General features: G+C 40.4%; 1 protein-coding gene across 1 annotated transcript in view; it reads right to left on the bottom strand.

Moving 5' to 3' along the window:
• The window catches only part of efcab14 (EF-hand calcium binding domain 14), a 52,493-nt gene extending 50,383 nt beyond the window's left edge, over positions 1-2,110 (bottom strand). The window contains exons 1-2 of the mRNA XM_073063110.1: positions 1,723-2,110; positions 481-629 (exon numbers count right to left, since the gene is read on the bottom strand). Of these exons, the coding sequence (XP_072919211.1) occupies positions 481-629; positions 1,723-1,901 (328 nt within the window). The 5' untranslated portion in view covers positions 1,902-2,110. The remainder of the gene's footprint in view (positions 1-480; positions 630-1,722) is intronic.
• Between the last annotated feature and the right edge of the window lie 15,442 nt (positions 2,111-17,552).

Raw genomic sequence — 17,552 nt, 5'->3', positions numbered from 1 at the left:
ACCCTGCCTGATTTTTGCTTCCTAAACCATAAGTATGTTTCATTCTTCCTTTTAACTAGATATTCCACCTCTCTTATTAACCGTGGGTTCTTTACCCTGTCATTCTTTCACTGTCTCAGTGGGTCAAACTTATACAAAACCCCATGCAAGTGGTCCCTAAACAATCTCCACATTTCTGCTGTGCATTTCCCTGAGATCAGGTTTTCCCTACTTATGTTCTCAAGTTCCTTCCACTGTAATTATCCCTCCACCAGGTAAATACTTTCCCTTATTGTCTGCTCCTAGCCTTGTCCATAGCTATGTAATAGGTCAGGGAGTTTTGGAGTTCATTATCTCCAAAATGCCATCAAGAAGACTATCACCTGACCAATACCAGATCCAATATGACCTAGTTGGCCTGTGGGCAAGATATCCCAAACTACACAGTAAACAAAAACTTCTTTATGACTAATTGTACATGCATATTTCAATTCTACTTACATGTTCTAAACTTTTCTTTCAGTGCATCCAAATCTTCTTTGAGAGCAACCTGCATCCAGACCAAACCAACACAAGCTACTACACAAGCAGCGAGCATAACAAATGCACACAGTGGATAACAAATCTTGCAGCATTTCACATAGCCTCCCCTGCAAAAGAACAAAAGGCAAAGATTGAAATGCATATGGATAATCTGAAAACTTTAAACAAAATAACTGAAGTTTTGATCCATTTAGTTTATATATCTGAATAAACTTGAGTAAGGACAACAATGTTAATTCCACAGTTCTATTGCTATTAATTTTATAGGCAATAAAAAAAAATATACACCTAACATTTAAAAAATATTACTTCAGTGATAAAAAAATATCCAGTTAAAGTTCATTCTATAGATTGATGCTTAAAATTGTGCATACTTCTGCATTCTAAGGGCTTGCGGAAATGACAAACACTGTACAAGGATACAATCTATACGAGGGTGTCATCCGATTTTGTGCTAAAATGCAATAATTCATCCCATTACATCTACCCCACAACTAGAACAGGTAGCCACTAAGAACATTTCCTCCGATTTTCCCTCCATAATATGGTAGAATTTATTATCAATTCTGGATTCACACTTTTTTTCTCCCATCTGTTTTTGGTGATCAATTTGAACATGCTCTCCAGTTACAAGCAAATCACAACAAAATATTGAAACTCATGACTCCGTGGTCATGGCCACGGAGAACTTTGAAATGGATATTTTGGAATTGAGGTACTGTGTAGTCAATGCAAGTCTACAATGAAGAAATAAAAGGACATGGTGCGGGACAGAATGCATCCCGCAGGCTTTGGTTAAAGATATTGACGAGACCGTTTTTAAGGAAGGGGGGGGGGGGGGGTTAATGCAGTACTCTCGTAACAACGCACATAAAATGCCAGAGGAACTCAGGAGGTCAGGGTCTCGGCCCGACTGTTCATTCCCCTCCATAGATGCCTGACAACCTGGGTTCCTTCAGCATTTTGTGTGTGCTGCTCAAGAGTTCCAACATCGGCAGAATTTCTTGTGGTCACTGCTTCATAGCTGAAAATTTGCAAAATTTGCCAAAGTCAATTAACTGGGTCATCGTGGCAAGTCGTATTTTAATACACTGCTTCAGCTACATGCCAGAGATCCACACGACGCCGTTTCGTTCCCAAACCGTCAAACATCTCAAACGCAGTTTGAGTTAAAGGGCCTTATCCTGCGCTCATCCTTACTTTGCGAAGGAGCCGGAGACCGGTTCAGCGAACTCATCGAAATCGGAGGATGATTCTGATTCCGAGGCCGTGGGCTCGGTCCTCAGCAGCAGATGGTGCCCGGAGCTTTTCTTCGACTTCTTTTTCTTGCCGTCGCCGGTGAGACCGATGAGCGCATTGAGCTCCTTCCGTTTCTTCATTTTCTTCTGCGGGGTCGCCGCTTTATACTGCACATCGAGCTGCGCGTGCTTGCTCTCCAGCTTGCAGCGGTTCGTAAGTGAACATATAACCCAGGAGGCAGGGAAACAGAAGTTGGGGAAAGGAGGGAGACAGGAGAGAAGGAGCTACCCGATCAACCTGCAGACACCGTCCCAAACAGTAACATAGCACCACCCCGTTACATCGGAGCCCCTCGTTGGCCAACGCTCGGGTTACGTCAGAAATGCAGCGACTGGGTGACGTGCTAAGAGCGCGCGAACGCCGGCTGGAAAAAGACGGAAGGAATGCATGTTGGTGGCTAATTGTTTGTCTGTTAGTTTGTAGCTTCAACTTCGTCACGCCGTTAGTCTCCGGCAAGACAAATCCCACGATGGCGCGGTTGTTAGAACTCCAGGGGTCAGCAAGGAAATCGGATATAAGGAGATGTTGTTGAGGTGTCTGGGTTGCTTCATGGAAGGTCTTCGCCTACCGAACCCTGAGGTGAATTCGGAAGGATAGTTAGTCGGAAACGGAGCAGATGAATGTGAGAGTAACGAGGAAATTGACACCAAAGGTGATTAAGCTATCAATAATCTGCTGGAGGAACTCAGTGGTTCGAGCAACATCTGTAGGATGAAAGGAATTGTCGAGTTTAGAGTTGTGATTTAGAGTTCAAGGGAAAATGTGGAACCCCGATGCTATCCTGATTTGGCACAATAGGGACCAGGAAAATGGAAATAATCAGTTGTGTTGTGGATATAAATGTGAAGGGACTGGAGAAAGGGGGAACGAATAGTCAAGAAGGAAGAAATTTTGTGGGAAAAGAACAAACTGACACTTTGGGGCTACCAGCACAATTCTCTTTGTGGATCTTAAAAAGGAAGTAAAAGTTGCATTTGCGGAACTTAAGGCTAAAGCTTGGGAGGAAAGGTCTGAAATGAGGTCGCTAACTGTCTAGGAAACAATAGGATGATCAGTTGTAGATTCATGGTCAGAGTTGTCAACGTTGCTTTATGACTAAATTGGTTAATCTGTATCATAAATCTGTCCATCTGGTCTTGGCTCCATAGCATTTATATCTTTGTGGAACAAAGCTCTTTCAAACTCAGATCTAATTACTTTGAAAATAGAACCCATACTTTTAATCATGTGAGGAAATCTTGTCATCTTCTCTTATAGTTTTCTCTCATTTTGAGGGTCATCTGCACTTAGAACAGAAAATGTTTGTAACATCTATGCTATTATTTTCTTTAACACAAAGCAATCAAACAAACAATATTCTTGGGAAGTGCAATGCTAGTTATTTAGTTCCTCATTATACCTGGTCCACAACAGATGATGGTGTGTTGCCTGCATTGAAACTCATCTTTTAATAATACTTTTAAAATTTTAAGGGTAACAGCTACTTCAGAACAACTTCAATAAGTAACCCTTAAAAGGCTCTGTATACTACTTCCAAAAGATATTATCCTCAATTATTTTACCAACTTGTACAGTAAATTCATCTGTTAGAAGTGTCCACCTTATTAAAAATTCTTTGGCTAATATTAAGCAGCTTGTATTTCTCCTCAAGTGTTTTGTTCTCAATTATATATTCTTATAATTTATCCACAATAGAAATTAGATTAACAGTTGAATAATTTACTGTTTTTTTTCCCCCTTGCAAGTTCCTTAAGGAATGGAGTTACACCTGCAGTTTGCCTACATCAAGAGGTAAATTTAGATTTCTGAATTGAGAGAGCTGCAAGAGATCATGTTATGTTTCTGGCATCCCTACTGTATCTACATATCTGATCCCCTTCTATTCTGCCTCCTAAAGCTGTATGTTTCTTGCAACTCTTCAGAGCCGGTATAGAATTAAATTATGGTATCTGACCAGAATATTATAAAATTTAGTCACATCCAGCCTATGTGTTGTATTGTCTAAATATCTCAATATACCATTTTATTGATTGTTGCTCATTGATTGAAAATATTCACAAGGCTTGTTCAGCTTCACCCATGACGGTTTGAACATGATCACATGAAGCTTACTTTTCCTTTGTACGTCTTGTGCTTTGTAACTTAAATAATAAATCTCATCTGCCAATGACCTGTCCACGTACAAACTTTAATTCATCCTGTAATTTATGTTGCTCTCCCTCCTGCTTTGGCATCTGGAAACACTATTAAATTGGTCTGCTAAATCCAAGGCATTTACTGAATTTAAGAACCAGAACGACATCAGCACTAAGCTCTGGCACATTCCACTTTGGTTTGTCAAGTTGGATTCTCCTCTTGCATCCTTTTTGATAGCTATTGATTGTTTCATTTATATTAAATATTACACTTCCTGCCTAGTTGTGCACAGCATTTTGGTACTGATGTGATCTATCCTTGGAAATTGGGAAATGGCACCGACTCACATAGAATATATAGTACAGGAATTCTGTGCAGGTGCTTTCATTTCACACAAGTACCTTCCCATTCCATCCAACTCTTTTTAGTCCTCTGCACCAATTTTTCAGCCTTATTTCCTAATGTTGGTCTATTTTCCTTTTGAAAATATCTAGGACATGACAAGAACCAATCTCTCTGATATTATAAATCCAGTCGTGATTATGTATTTGTGGCTCGTGGTTCTGAGTTCTTCTGAAAGAGGATTAATTTTAAGCCAGGAGACGTAAATACAGAATTCATTTCTAAATCAGTGAACACTTCCACCATTTTTAGTTCTCCATTTAGCCATCTCAAATGTTCTCTTTCCTCTAAAATAAACCAGTAATTTGTTCAATCTTACCTATTTATTTTCATTAATGTCATTTCTATGTTCAATTTACCAGTTCCATGTTTGATCAGTGTGGCCTGATCAAGGTCTTTCTTCACTGCTTAGAATTCAGATCCCCAGAAATACTTCTCAGTGTTTTGCTAACTTAATTGCTTTTGAGATCCTTTTGCTTCTCTATTTCAAAGCTGTTAATATGATGGTTCTGTATTTGACCAAAGTGAAACACCTGTTTATGCCTGTTACAAAAAAAGCTATGTTTTGACAATAAGCTCCAGTGAAACAGTTGTTCATTGAAATTGCTCCTTGGAGGCCCTGATTCAGGCAGTTGACAGCCAAAGATCAAGTTTGGCAGTACAACTTTTTAAATATTTTATCTGCCTTTTGCCATTATACATTTTTCTTTTTTATTATTATTAATTTTTAATGCATTTCTACAATTACTACGACAAAAACCCAACTACAAAATAAGAGATTAATACAGTGCAAGATAAACATACAATAATATGGTTCAAAATAATGATGAAAAAGCACCCAAAATAAAGTCATGTAGAGTTAGTATCCACCCCCCCCCCCCCCCACAGAAAAAAAACTCCAGACCAACCACTGAAAGATGTAGGAAATATAAATCGGAGCATTCAAACCCCCAAAACTGTAAATGAAAAAGAACAAAAGATAATAATACATTTTTCCGATGGAAGTTTTTTGGATCTAAGTGAGACAGCTATTCAATAGAAACACACCCTCAACATCCTCCATGTATCCTGATTCAAAGTCCAATAATCAGTTAAATGTGGCAGATATGACATGGGTGATTCATAAACCTTTAAACTCATTTACAAGCCATTTCATATTGTCTAAGTAAATATAAGAATTGTTGCCGCACAATTAAACTTTTATGTTGAAATCATGACTTTGATAAGTTTCATTGATGCAGTTAAACAAAGTGACAATCATTTTACTCTCAAGATTGTAAGACAGCTGTGTTGCATATTTAAAAAAAAATATCTTGCTGGTGTTCTTTCATGTTTAAGTGAACCATCATCAAATACTGGAGGATTTCCTGCATTATATTGGACACACAAATGAAAGCTTTTCTAATAAATTCTATTTATATTTGCTAATTCTTTGATCTAACAAAAAATACAGCTTGACCATAATGTTATTAATCTGAAAATGTGCTGTGAGAATGTTTATGCAAATTGTTTACTGGTGTACAATATATTAATTAATCAATTAGTCGATTAATATTTTTTCATTAGTTGGGCATTGATTTAATCTTCCATAGTGATCAGAATAGAGACTTAGATGAAAGAAAGCCAGAAATGGATAATTGTATGTTCTAAGGTTTTGATGTCTTAGAGAAAATAGAGAAGTCGTGGGAGAAAGGGGATGCAGGGAGTTGTGCTATTAATCATAGCTGCAGCCAGATGACATAATAGACGGTTCATCCACTGATCCTATATAGGTAGAAGTGAACAATATGAAAGATGCAATCACCTTGATGGGGCTATACTACAGGCACCCCACCCCTTCCCATTAGCCACTGATACAGTGAGGAATTGATATGCAGGCAGATTAGGGAAAGGTGTAAAAACAACAGGGTTGTTGTCATGGGTTACTTCAACATCAATATAGACTGGGATCTCCTTGATGTAAGAGCCTTAAATGGGGCAGATATTGTTAGGTGCTTCCAGGAAGGTTTCTTAAAAATCAATATGTAGATAAACCTACAAGAGGAGGGATCATTCTGGATCAGACATTGGGTAATAAGTATGTCCAGGTTACTGATCTTTTGGTGGGAGAACAGTCATTGATCACAAGACCTTAAATAGATAAGCATAAGTATGGACCTTGGAGCTGGGCAAATTATAAGAGCATTAGGCAGGAACTAGGGAGAGTGAACTGTGAACAACTGGAGCAAGTTTGCATCAACGTGGAGGTGTTTAAAGAGCAACTGTACAGAATGGCAAGGTAAGGAAACTTTGGATGTCAAGAGGGGTGGTGAATTTAGTCAAGGAGAAAAAGGATGCTTATGTATGGTTTAGGACGCTAATATCAAAAAGATCCCTTGATGATTATATATTTAAAAAGCCAGAAAATAACTCAGGAAGGAATTGGGAGAGTCTGGGGTGGGAGGGGCATGAAAAGTCTTTGGAAAGTAGGATTAAAGAGAATCCCAGGGCATTTTATATATACATCAGAGCAAAGAAGATAACTATGGGTAGATAGGACCTCTCAGGGATAAATGAAGGAACAAATGTTTGATCACAGAGGACATGGTTGAGGATGTAAATGAGTATTTTGCATCAGTATTACCGTGGACGACAGAGAGATCAGTGTGGAGTGTCCTAATGTGCTAGAGGATTTTGAAATGAAGAACAAAGAAGTGTTCGGTCTTTTAAAAAACATTAAGGTAGCTAGCCCTCAGATCCTGGTGTGATATACCCAGATTATTGAGAGAGGCAAGAAACAATATTATTGGGGTCTTGACCAATATCTTCACAGGTGAGGTCCTCGAGGACTGGTGAGTAGTTAATGTTGCTCCATTATTTAAGGAGTGAATTGTGAATAATCCTGAAAAATCTCGACCACTGAGTCTCATCAGTGGTTGGGAAGCTACTGGAGAAAATTCTTAGAAATAAGATTTATGAGCAGCTAGACAACAGCAAAATATACATCCAGCACTAAGTCTGAAGTAAATTTATTATGCAAGTATTGTGCATAATGTATATGTCACCACATATAACCCTGAGATTTATTTTCTTGCGGGTGTTCACAGTAAATCCAAGAAACACAATAGAATCAATGAAAGATCACACCCAACAGGACGGACAGATAACCAATATGTACAAAAAGAAAAATAATAAATAAATAAGCAATAAATATTGAGAACATGAGATAAGTCCTTGAAAATGAGTCCATAGGTTGTAGGAACATTTCAATGATAGGGCAAGTGAAGTTATTGCCTCTGGTTCAAGAGCCTGATGGTTGAGGGATAATAACTGTTCTTGAACTGGTTCTTGTTCTTGGTATGGGTCTTGAGGCTCCTGTACCACCTTTATGATGACAGCATTGAGAAAAAGCAGGCCCTGGATAGTGGATGTCGTTGATAATAGAAGTCTCTTTCCTGCAACAGTGCAGTGTGTAGATGTGCTCAATCGGGAGCGGGCTTTATCCATCATGGACTGGGTTGTATCCACTACTTCTTGTAGGATTTTCCATTCAAGCGCACTGGTGTTCCCATACAAAGCCATGATGCAACCTGTTAATATACTCCTCACCACATATCTATAGAGGTTGTCAAAGTTTAAGATCACATGCTGAATCTTCATAAACTTCGAAGAAAGTAGAGGCACTTCCATGTTTTCTCTGTAATGGCACTTGCTGGACCCAGGACTGATCCTCTGAAATGATAACACTGAGGAATTTAAAGTTGCTGACCCTCTTCACCTCTGATCCCCCAATGAGATCTGGCTTATGGACCTCCAATTTCCTTCCCATGAAGTCAATAATCAACTCCATGGTCTTACTAATGTTGAGTGAGAGTTTATCTTTGTGGCACCACTCAGCTAGATTTTCAATCTCCCTCTTTGATTCATTACCACCTTTGATTCAGCCGACAACAGTGGTGTCATCAGCAAACTTAAGTATAGCATTGGAGCTGTGCTTAGCTTCACAGTCACAAGCATAGAGTGAGTAGAGCAGGGGGTAAACACACAACCTTGTGGTGCAATTGTGCGGATGGAGATTGTGGAGGAGATGTTGCACGGGGTCTGCAAGTGAGGAAATTGAGGATCCAGTTGCACAAGATAAGTATTGAGGCCAAGGTGTTTAAGCTTATTGATTAGTTTTGAGGGGATAATAATATTGAATACTATAGTCAACGAAGAGCATCCAGGTGTTTTCATCTTCACTGTTTATCGATATAAGCTTGGCATAAACACCATCATCCCCTCAGTACTAATCAAGCTTCAAAAACTGGGCCTCTGTACATCGCTCTGTAACTGGATCCTTGACCTCTGTATTGAAAGACCACAGGCAGTGCAGATTAGTAATAACCGGTTCCCCTTGCTGACAATCAACCCAGGTTAACTACAGGGTACGTTCTTAGCCAACTACTCTACTCTCTACATTTATTTAGATATACTGTGCGGAACAGGACTTTGGTCCTATGAGCCACGCGCCCAACAGTTTAACCCTAGCCTAATCAAAGGATAATTTACAATGACCAATTAACCTACTAATCAGTACGCCTTGGGAACGGGGGAGAAAAAAGGAACACTCGGAGGAAACCCATGCGTTGATGGGGAGGAATGTACAAACTCCTTACAGATAATGTTAAAATTGAACTCTGAACTTCGATGCCCTGAGCTGTAATAGCGTTACGATAACCGCTATGTTGTGAGGTTAGGCACAGCTCAAGCATCACCTATAAATTCTGCAATGACACGACTGTTGGCAGATTCTCAGATGGTGACAAAGGTTGCCTGGTTGAGTGGTGTCAGATCAACAACTTGGCATTCAATGTCAGCAAGACCAAGCAATTAGTTGTAGACTTCAGGAAGGGGAAGTCGAGGGAACACACGTCAGTATTCACTGAGGGGTCAGAGGTGTAAAGGGTGAGCTGCAACAAGCTCTTGGGTGCCAACCTCTGAGAGGACATAGAGTATCTTGAGCCAACACAATAATGCAATCATGAATAACAAGTCAAGTCAAGTCACTTTTTATTGTCATTTCGACCATAACTGCCGGTACAGTACACAGTAAAAACGAGACAATGTTTTTCAGGACCATGGTGCTACATGAACAGTACAAAAGCTACACTGAACTACGTTCAGCTCTACTTCATTCGTTGAGGGGATTTGGTAGGTTACTAAAGACTCCTCCAAATAGCTATAGATATATGGTGGAGAGCATCCTAACTGGCTGTATCATAACCTCAATGCACAAGATCGCAAGAAGCTGCAGGAGGTTGTAGACTCAACTAGTTCTGACACAGGCACAACTCACCCTATCATTGAGAACATCTTCAAGAGACGGTGACTCAAGCAGTCGGAATCCATTGTTACGTATTCAGGCAACAATCAATATATATGAGTTAGGCAAAGGGTTTTTATAACAAATAACACGTTTATTAAACACTGAAAACAAACCCCCCAAAAGTAAACAAACTCAAACGTAACCGGAAGACAGCTGCTGTGCGACAGCTTAAACAGTTCTTAAAGTGATGCAGCAAAAACAGTTCTTACAGCGATGTTGAAAAAAAACAGTTCTTTAAAGCGGTATGCCGAAAGTTCAAAAGCTCACAGTCCATTTTAAAAAGGAGAGACTTTTTAAGGCGATTCAAATTCTCTTCCACGTCGTTGTCCTTCGATCCCTGGCGTCGAACTTTTCCCATGAATACTTTTATGAAATGTAACGGTTTAAAGGCACTGACCTTTCCTTCCACACTATTCTCAAATCCTTTCTGGTCATCCCAGGGATTAACAGCAAGAATAGTCAACGGAATCCTTCCAAATGAGGATCAAATAAGGTCGAAACCAATCCTCCGTCGAAAATCGATTCTCCTCGATCTTTAACTTCCAAATTCTTATCTTCACTCTCCACCAGCAAAGAAACTGCTGGAAATGACCTTTTAAACTTTAGGCATTAGATAAAACTTCATTTTCCAACTAAACCGCGTCATCACATTAAATCACACAGTGGCATGAAGTCAACTTGGCAAATCCAGCCACGAACTACCCCACCTCACAGGGTGGGTCTTCCTTTTATAACCTGTCAAAAAAAAACTGTCACATGACCTCTACTGGCGGGAAAATGACGTCACTCCACCATCACAAGACCATTACCTCAAGTCCAGTATAGCTTCAACCCCAGTCACGTGACAAGGGTACCACTGTCACATGTCACGGGTACGTAACACCATCATTAAAAACCCTCTCCATCCAGGATATGCTCTCTTTGCAATACTGTCATTGAGGAGAAGTTATAGGACCCACATTCTGTGTTTTAGGCACAGTTTCTTCCCCTCCAGCATGAGATCTTTGATCAGTCCATGAACCCATGAACACAACCTTATAATTCATCCTTTGAGTTACTTGTTTATTTTTGTAACATAGTAATTTTTATGCCTCGTACTGCACTGTTGCCACAAAACAGCAACTTCATGACCCGTGTCAGTGAAAATAATTCTGATTCTGTACATTTGAAAAACTATGGCGTAATTAGGGACAGTCAGGATGCGAGATAAGTTATATCTTACTAAACTGATTTGAGTTTTTCATGGAGGTGACAAAGGTGATTGATGAAGGTAGAGCTATGGATATTGTCTAAGTGGATTTGAGTGTTTGATAAGATCATGGGAGACTCATCCAGAAGATAAGACTCTGATAGGATGTTATGTTAAAGTTGAAGATGTGTATAAGACATTGATGAGGCCAAATTTGGAGTATTATGGGAAGTTCTGATCACCAACCTACAGGAAATCTATTAATACAATTGAAAGAGTACAGAGAAAGTTTACAAGGATGTTGCCAGGACTTGAGGACCTGAGTTATAAGAAAATGTTGAATAGGTAAGGACTTTATTCCCTGGAGCATAGGAGAATTAGGGGAGATTTGAAGATGTATACAAAATTATGAGTGGTATAGATACAAGCTTTTTCCACTGATTTAGGTGAGAATAGAACTAGGGACCACAAACTAAGGGTAAAAGGTGAAATATTTAAGGGGAAACTGAGGGGGAACTTTTTCACTTAGGTGGTGCTGCAAGAGTTGAAGAAGCTGCCAGTGATGGTGGTGAATACGGATTTAAATGCAACAGTTAAAAAGATTTTGGATAAGTACATGGATGGGAGTGGTATGGAGGACCATGGTCAAGGTGCAGTTTGATGGGACTAGGCAGAATAACAGTTTGAAATGAACTTTTGGGCCGAAGGACCAGCTTCTGTGCCGTTTTGTTCTATGACTCCATAATATTAATATGCATGGGAGCAATAGTGAATTGGCCATTTGGATTCAGGACCAGCTTGTCCATCGAAGGCAGAGGGTAGTGGTCAATGGGAGTTACTCTAGCTGGAGGTGCGCGACTTTTGGTGTTTAGCAGGGATCTGTACTGTGACCTCTGCTGTGTGTGCTCTATATCAATGATCTGGATGAAAGTGTAGATGGTGGGTTAGTAAGTTTGCAGATGATTTGAAGATGTGTACTGTGGATAGTATAGAATACTACCACAGTGGGATATAGATCAGTGCAGATGTAAGAACATAATAAATAGGATAAGGAATAGGCCACCCCATGAAAAGCGGTGATAAATCAACATACCGGAGGACAAACCTCTGTAGATGTGTAGTGGAGAGTGTATTGACTGGCTGTATCATGGCCAGGTATGGAAACACCAATGCCTTCAAACAGAAAATCCTACAAAAGTAGTGGATTCGGCCCAGTGCATCACAGGTAAAGCCCTCCTAACCATTGAATACATCTACATGAAATGTTGACGTGGAAAAGCAGCACCCATCATCAGAGATCCTCTTTTCTCACTGCTACCATCAAGTAGAAGATACAAGAGCCTCAGGTCTTGCACCACCAGGCTCAAAAACAGTTACTCCTCACAAGCATCTGGCTCTTGAACAAAAGCACTACACTCACTTGCCCTTCCGTCGAGATGTTCTCACAACCAATTATCTCACTTTAAGGACACTTTATCTTGTTATTTCATGTTCTCATTATTTATATTGTTATTTATTTATATTTGCATTCTCACAGTTTGTTGTCTTCTGTACTCTCATTGATCTTTCATTGTTACTATCCTATAGATTTGCTGAGTGTGCCCACAGGAAAGTGAATCTCAGGGTTGTATGTGGTGACATATATGTACTCTGGTAAAACAATTTACTTTGAATACTACTTATTTATACATATATTTCTTATTGCAGTTTAAATATTATTATGTATTGCATACTGCTGCCACAAAACAACAAATTTCATGACATGTCAATGATATGAAATTGGATTCTGATGTGACATGAGGAGGATAAGAGGGATCGTCATCTTTATTGATTTCAGCTGTCATTTACCATCGTCTCAGTCATGACTGTTGAAATATGTCTGTATCACGTTCACCAGTAGGGTGAGCTGTTGCTACCAGAAATAATGCACTGTAGCGGTGTGCTGCACGCAGAACTGCAATAAACGACATGAAGTCGGTGAGCTGCAGTTGCAAAAGAGATTTATTCAAACTTCGCGGCCTCGCTTTAAAGCCTTCCTGATCCTGCCCTCCCCAGGCGGGAATACTGTAGGGGGTGCGTATTCACAGTCCTGTCCCGCGTGCGGGCTTTTCCCCTTGCTGGTGAAGCAGACTTGGCGCCCTCTTTGCGACCGGCCTCTATGCTGTTGCGCGCCACTTTGTGAGCCGGTTCGAATGCGCTGGGAAGTGGGTCGCCACAGCACCACCTTGGTTTTTTTCTGAGGTGGAAGTGCATTAATGAGTAGTGCCTTAAGAGATGCAGCCACACTAGTTTTAGTAGACTACATTTCAAAATAAGAACTAAGTAGATGAGTGAACAAACTCATTCGTAAGGCCAGTGATGTTGTGGGGTGGAACTGGACTCTCTGACGGTGGTGTCTGAAAAGAGGATGCTGTCCAAGTTGCATGCCATCTTGGACAATGTCTCCCATCCACTCCATAATGTACTGGTTAGGCACAGGAGTACATTCAGCCAGAGACTCATTCCACCGAGATGCAACACTGTGGCCATCAAACTTTACAACTCCTCCCTCAGAGTGTCTGACACCCTGAGCCAATAGGCTGGTCCAGGACTTATTTCCACTTGGCAAAATTTACTTATTATTATTTAATTATTTATGGGTTTTATATTGCTATATTTCTACACTATTCTTGGTCGGTGCGGCTGAAGGAAACCCAATTTCCCTCCGGATCAATAAAGCATGTCTGTCTGTCTGTCTGTCTGAGTGGAAATGAATTTGCAGGCACATATTCCTCAGGAAGTGTAATTTTACTGTAAAAATATCATAATTGTTAAATAGCAATATCTCAAATCACCTGACTGTGTTCCCATGCTTTACAAACATAAGACAGAATATGTAAAATTATCTTATTCTCTGGAGAATTTCAGTTTAATTTTGATCTCAGAGGGAATATATACCAAATGATCACAATTCAACTTCTAAGCATGTTTTTATTTTCTTAGAATACTTGAATTTCTTGACACATAGAGTTACTTGACACATACTTTATTAACTGTTTGAAACTAATAAAAAAAACAGCAGATGCTGGAAATCTGAAATAAAAACAGAATTTCTGGAAACATCCAGCATTCTGACGAAGGCTCCCAATCCTAAAACACTTAATTTCTCTCATTCCACAGACGTTGCCTGACCTGCTAATTTTCATCACTTTCTGTTTTTATAACGGACATTTAGCACATGATTCTTATGCCTTCAGTAACCATTATCTAATTCTCAATCGCAACTGCTGCCTTTGCTTTAGGCACTGCATTAAAACTGATAGAACATAGAACAGGTCAACTACTTGAAGCTTATAACAGTTGCAAGACCGGAAGGAAAGATGAAGAGAGTGTAATGAATTGGGTAATTCTTTCAAAGAGTGACATTAATGGAATAGCTCAAATGGCCTACTACTGTGTTGCATCATTCTTTGATTTGTGATTACTTTGATAAGATGAAAAGGTACAGTATTTGTATTAGTCCATCAATTCCTTCTGTTTTCTTTTGCAAATTTGTAATTAAAATTATGCTATGGTGAATGAACATGTATATCAAGTTACCATGGATTTTCTTTTTGAAGTCATTAAACCTTTTACTGCACTGTGGGGAAATTCCTCTGATGCGAGAGGTTCCACTGCCTTCCTCAGCTTCCTCCCTCCATTACTGCTTCTGTCTCTCTTTTCTGGATACTTCTGTTCCCACTACGCATCAGAAGACCATACCACAGCCTCATTCCTGATCCAAAAGATTAAGTCGGAAAACGATTTTGCGTTCTAATTGCCTATGCAACACAGACAAAATGCTGGAGGAACTCAGCAGGCCAGGCAGCATCGATGGAAAAAAGCACAGTCAGCATTTCAAACCAAAATCTTTCAGCAGGACTGGAGAAAAAAAAGCTGGGGAGTAGATTTTTAAGGAGGGAGAAGGGGAGAGAGAAAAACCAGGTGATAGGTGAAACCTTGGGGGAGGGGAGATGAAATAAAGAGCTGGGAAGTTGATTGGTGAAAGAGACAGGCCATGGAAGAAAGAAAAAGTGGGGGTAGGAGCACCAGCGGGAGGCGATGGTTGGGCAAGGAGATAAGGTGAGAGAGGGAAAGGATAGGAAATGGAGGAAGGGGGCATTACTGGTAGTTTGAGAAATCGATATTCATGCCATCAGGTTGGAGGCCACCCAAATGGAATATAAGGTGTTGTTCCTCCAACCTAAGTGTGACCTCATCATGACAGTGGAGGAAGCCATGGATGGACATATTGGAATGGGAGTGGGAAGTGGACACTGGGAGATCCTGCTTGTTCTGGCAGACGGAGCATCCCAATCGATGTTGGATCTCACCGATATACAGGAGGCCACACCGGGAGCGCTGAACACAGTAAATGACCCCAACAGACTCACATTCCCCATTTCTCTGTAGGAGCAGCAAACATGTCACCTAAAGCTAACAAACAGGTGAAGCAAGAAATTAGGAAGACAAATGATATGTTGGGACTTTTAAGAGTATATGTGTCCATGAATATGATGTCTTAGTCAAATTGTTTGGGGATTTGGTGACATTGCACCTTGTGTTTTGTGTACAGCTTTGGTCTGCTTGTTTAAAAATAGATCCACTTGATAGAGCACAATAAGAATTTACCACATCGTTTCTTGGGATAATGCTTTGCTGTACAGGGAGGTATTTTATTTATTGGCCCGAATTCACTGGAGTTTAGTGGGGTAAATAGTGATATTATTTAAACTTAAAAGGCTCAACGGAGTAGATATAGGAAGGATGTTTCCTCTGGCTGAGAAGTAGGTAACTAGATGACACATTCTTGGTCAGGAGAAATCTTTCATTCAGCAACTTCTGATTCTTTAGTATTATTTATACTGGAGATTTGTGGAGGTTTGATCATTAAGTAAATTCAAACCAGAGACATATTTCTGGATATTAAGGACAATGGACCTGTAGCTTCATAATTATATTGCTTGGAAACAGGCCCATTGGCCCAACTGATCCATGCAGACCAAGATTCCTAGCGAGTCCTATTTTCCCATACTTGGCCAATGTCCCATAGAACCATAGAACACTACAGCACAGTACAGGCCCTTCAGCCCTCCATGTTGTGCCGACCCATATAATCCTTTAAAAAAAGTACTAAACCCACACTACCCCATAACCCTCCATTTTTCTTTCATCCATGTGCCTGTCCAAGAGGCTCTTAAATACCCTTAATGTTTTAGCCTCCATCACCATCCCTGGCAAGTCATTCCAGGCACTCACAACCCTCTGTGTAAAAAAAAACTTACCCCTGATGTCTCCCCTAAACTTCCCTCTCTTAATTTTGTACATATGCCCTCTGGTGTTTGCTATTGGTGCCCTGGGAAACAGGTACTGACTATCCAACCTATCTATGCCTCTCATAATCTTGTAGACCTCTATCAAGACCCCTCTCATTCTTCTACACTCCAAAGAGAAAAGTCCCAGCTCTGCTAACTTTGCTTCATATTTGCTTCATTTCTAACTTGTTCTCCAAACCAGGCAACATTCTGGTAAATCAACACATACAAAATGCTGGTGGAACGCAGCAGGCCAGGCAGCATCTATAGGGAGAAGCGCTGTCAATGTTTCGGGCCGAGACCCTTCATCAGGACCCTGGTAAATCTCCTCTGCACCTTCTCCATAGCTTCCACATCCTTCCTATGATGAGGTGACCAGAATTAAACACAATACTCTAAATGCGGTCTCACCAGAGATTTGTAGAGTTGCAACATGACCTCTCTATTCTTGAACTCAATCCCCCTGTTAATGAAGCCTAGCATCCCATAGGCCTGCTTAACTACCTATCAACCTGTGCAGCGACCTTAAGGGATGTATGGATATGAATACTAAGATCCCTTTGTTCATCCACACTCTTAAGTAACTGACCATTAATCCTGTACTCAGTCTTCTGGTTTGTCCTTCCAAAATGCATCACCTCACACTTGTCCGGATTGAACTCCATCTGCCATTTTTCTGCCCAACTCTGCAGCCTGTCTATATCCTCTCGTAACCGTGGACAACCTACAGCTCCATCCACAACTCCTCCAATCTTTGTGTCATCCGCAAACTTACTCACCCATCCTTCCACCTCTACATCCAAGTCATTTATAAAAATCACAAATAGCTGGGGTCCTGGGACAGATCCCTGTGGCACTCCACTAGTCACCGACATCCAGGCAGAATACTTTCCTTCCGTAATTACCCTCTGCTTTCTTCCTTTAAGCCAATTTTTTATCCAAACAGTCAAGGTTCCACTTATCCCATGCCTCATGACTTTCTGGATTAGTCTCTCATGAGGGACCTTGTCAAATGCTTTGCTAAAGTCCATGTAAACCACATCCACTGCCCCACCCTCATCAATTTCTTTTGTTACCTCTTCAAAAAACTCAATCAGGCTCATGAGGCATGATCTTCCCTTCACAAAGCCATGTTGACTATCCATGAGTAGACTGTACTTCTCCAAATGCTTGTAGATCCTATCCTTAAGAATCCTTTCCAGTAGTTTGCATACCACTGACGTAAGACTCACTGGTCTATAGTTCCCAGGTTTCTCCCTATTACCCTTTTTTCCCTCTAAAATTTTCCCTCTAAACTTTCCTATCCATGTACCTGTCCATTAGC

This window comes from Hemitrygon akajei, chromosome 12 (genome assembly GCF_048418815.1).
Source record: "Hemitrygon akajei chromosome 12, sHemAka1.3, whole genome shotgun sequence".
Taxonomy (NCBI): domain Eukaryota; kingdom Metazoa; phylum Chordata; class Chondrichthyes; order Myliobatiformes; family Dasyatidae; genus Hemitrygon; species Hemitrygon akajei.
This window is presented reverse-complemented; position numbering and strand designations above follow the sequence as displayed.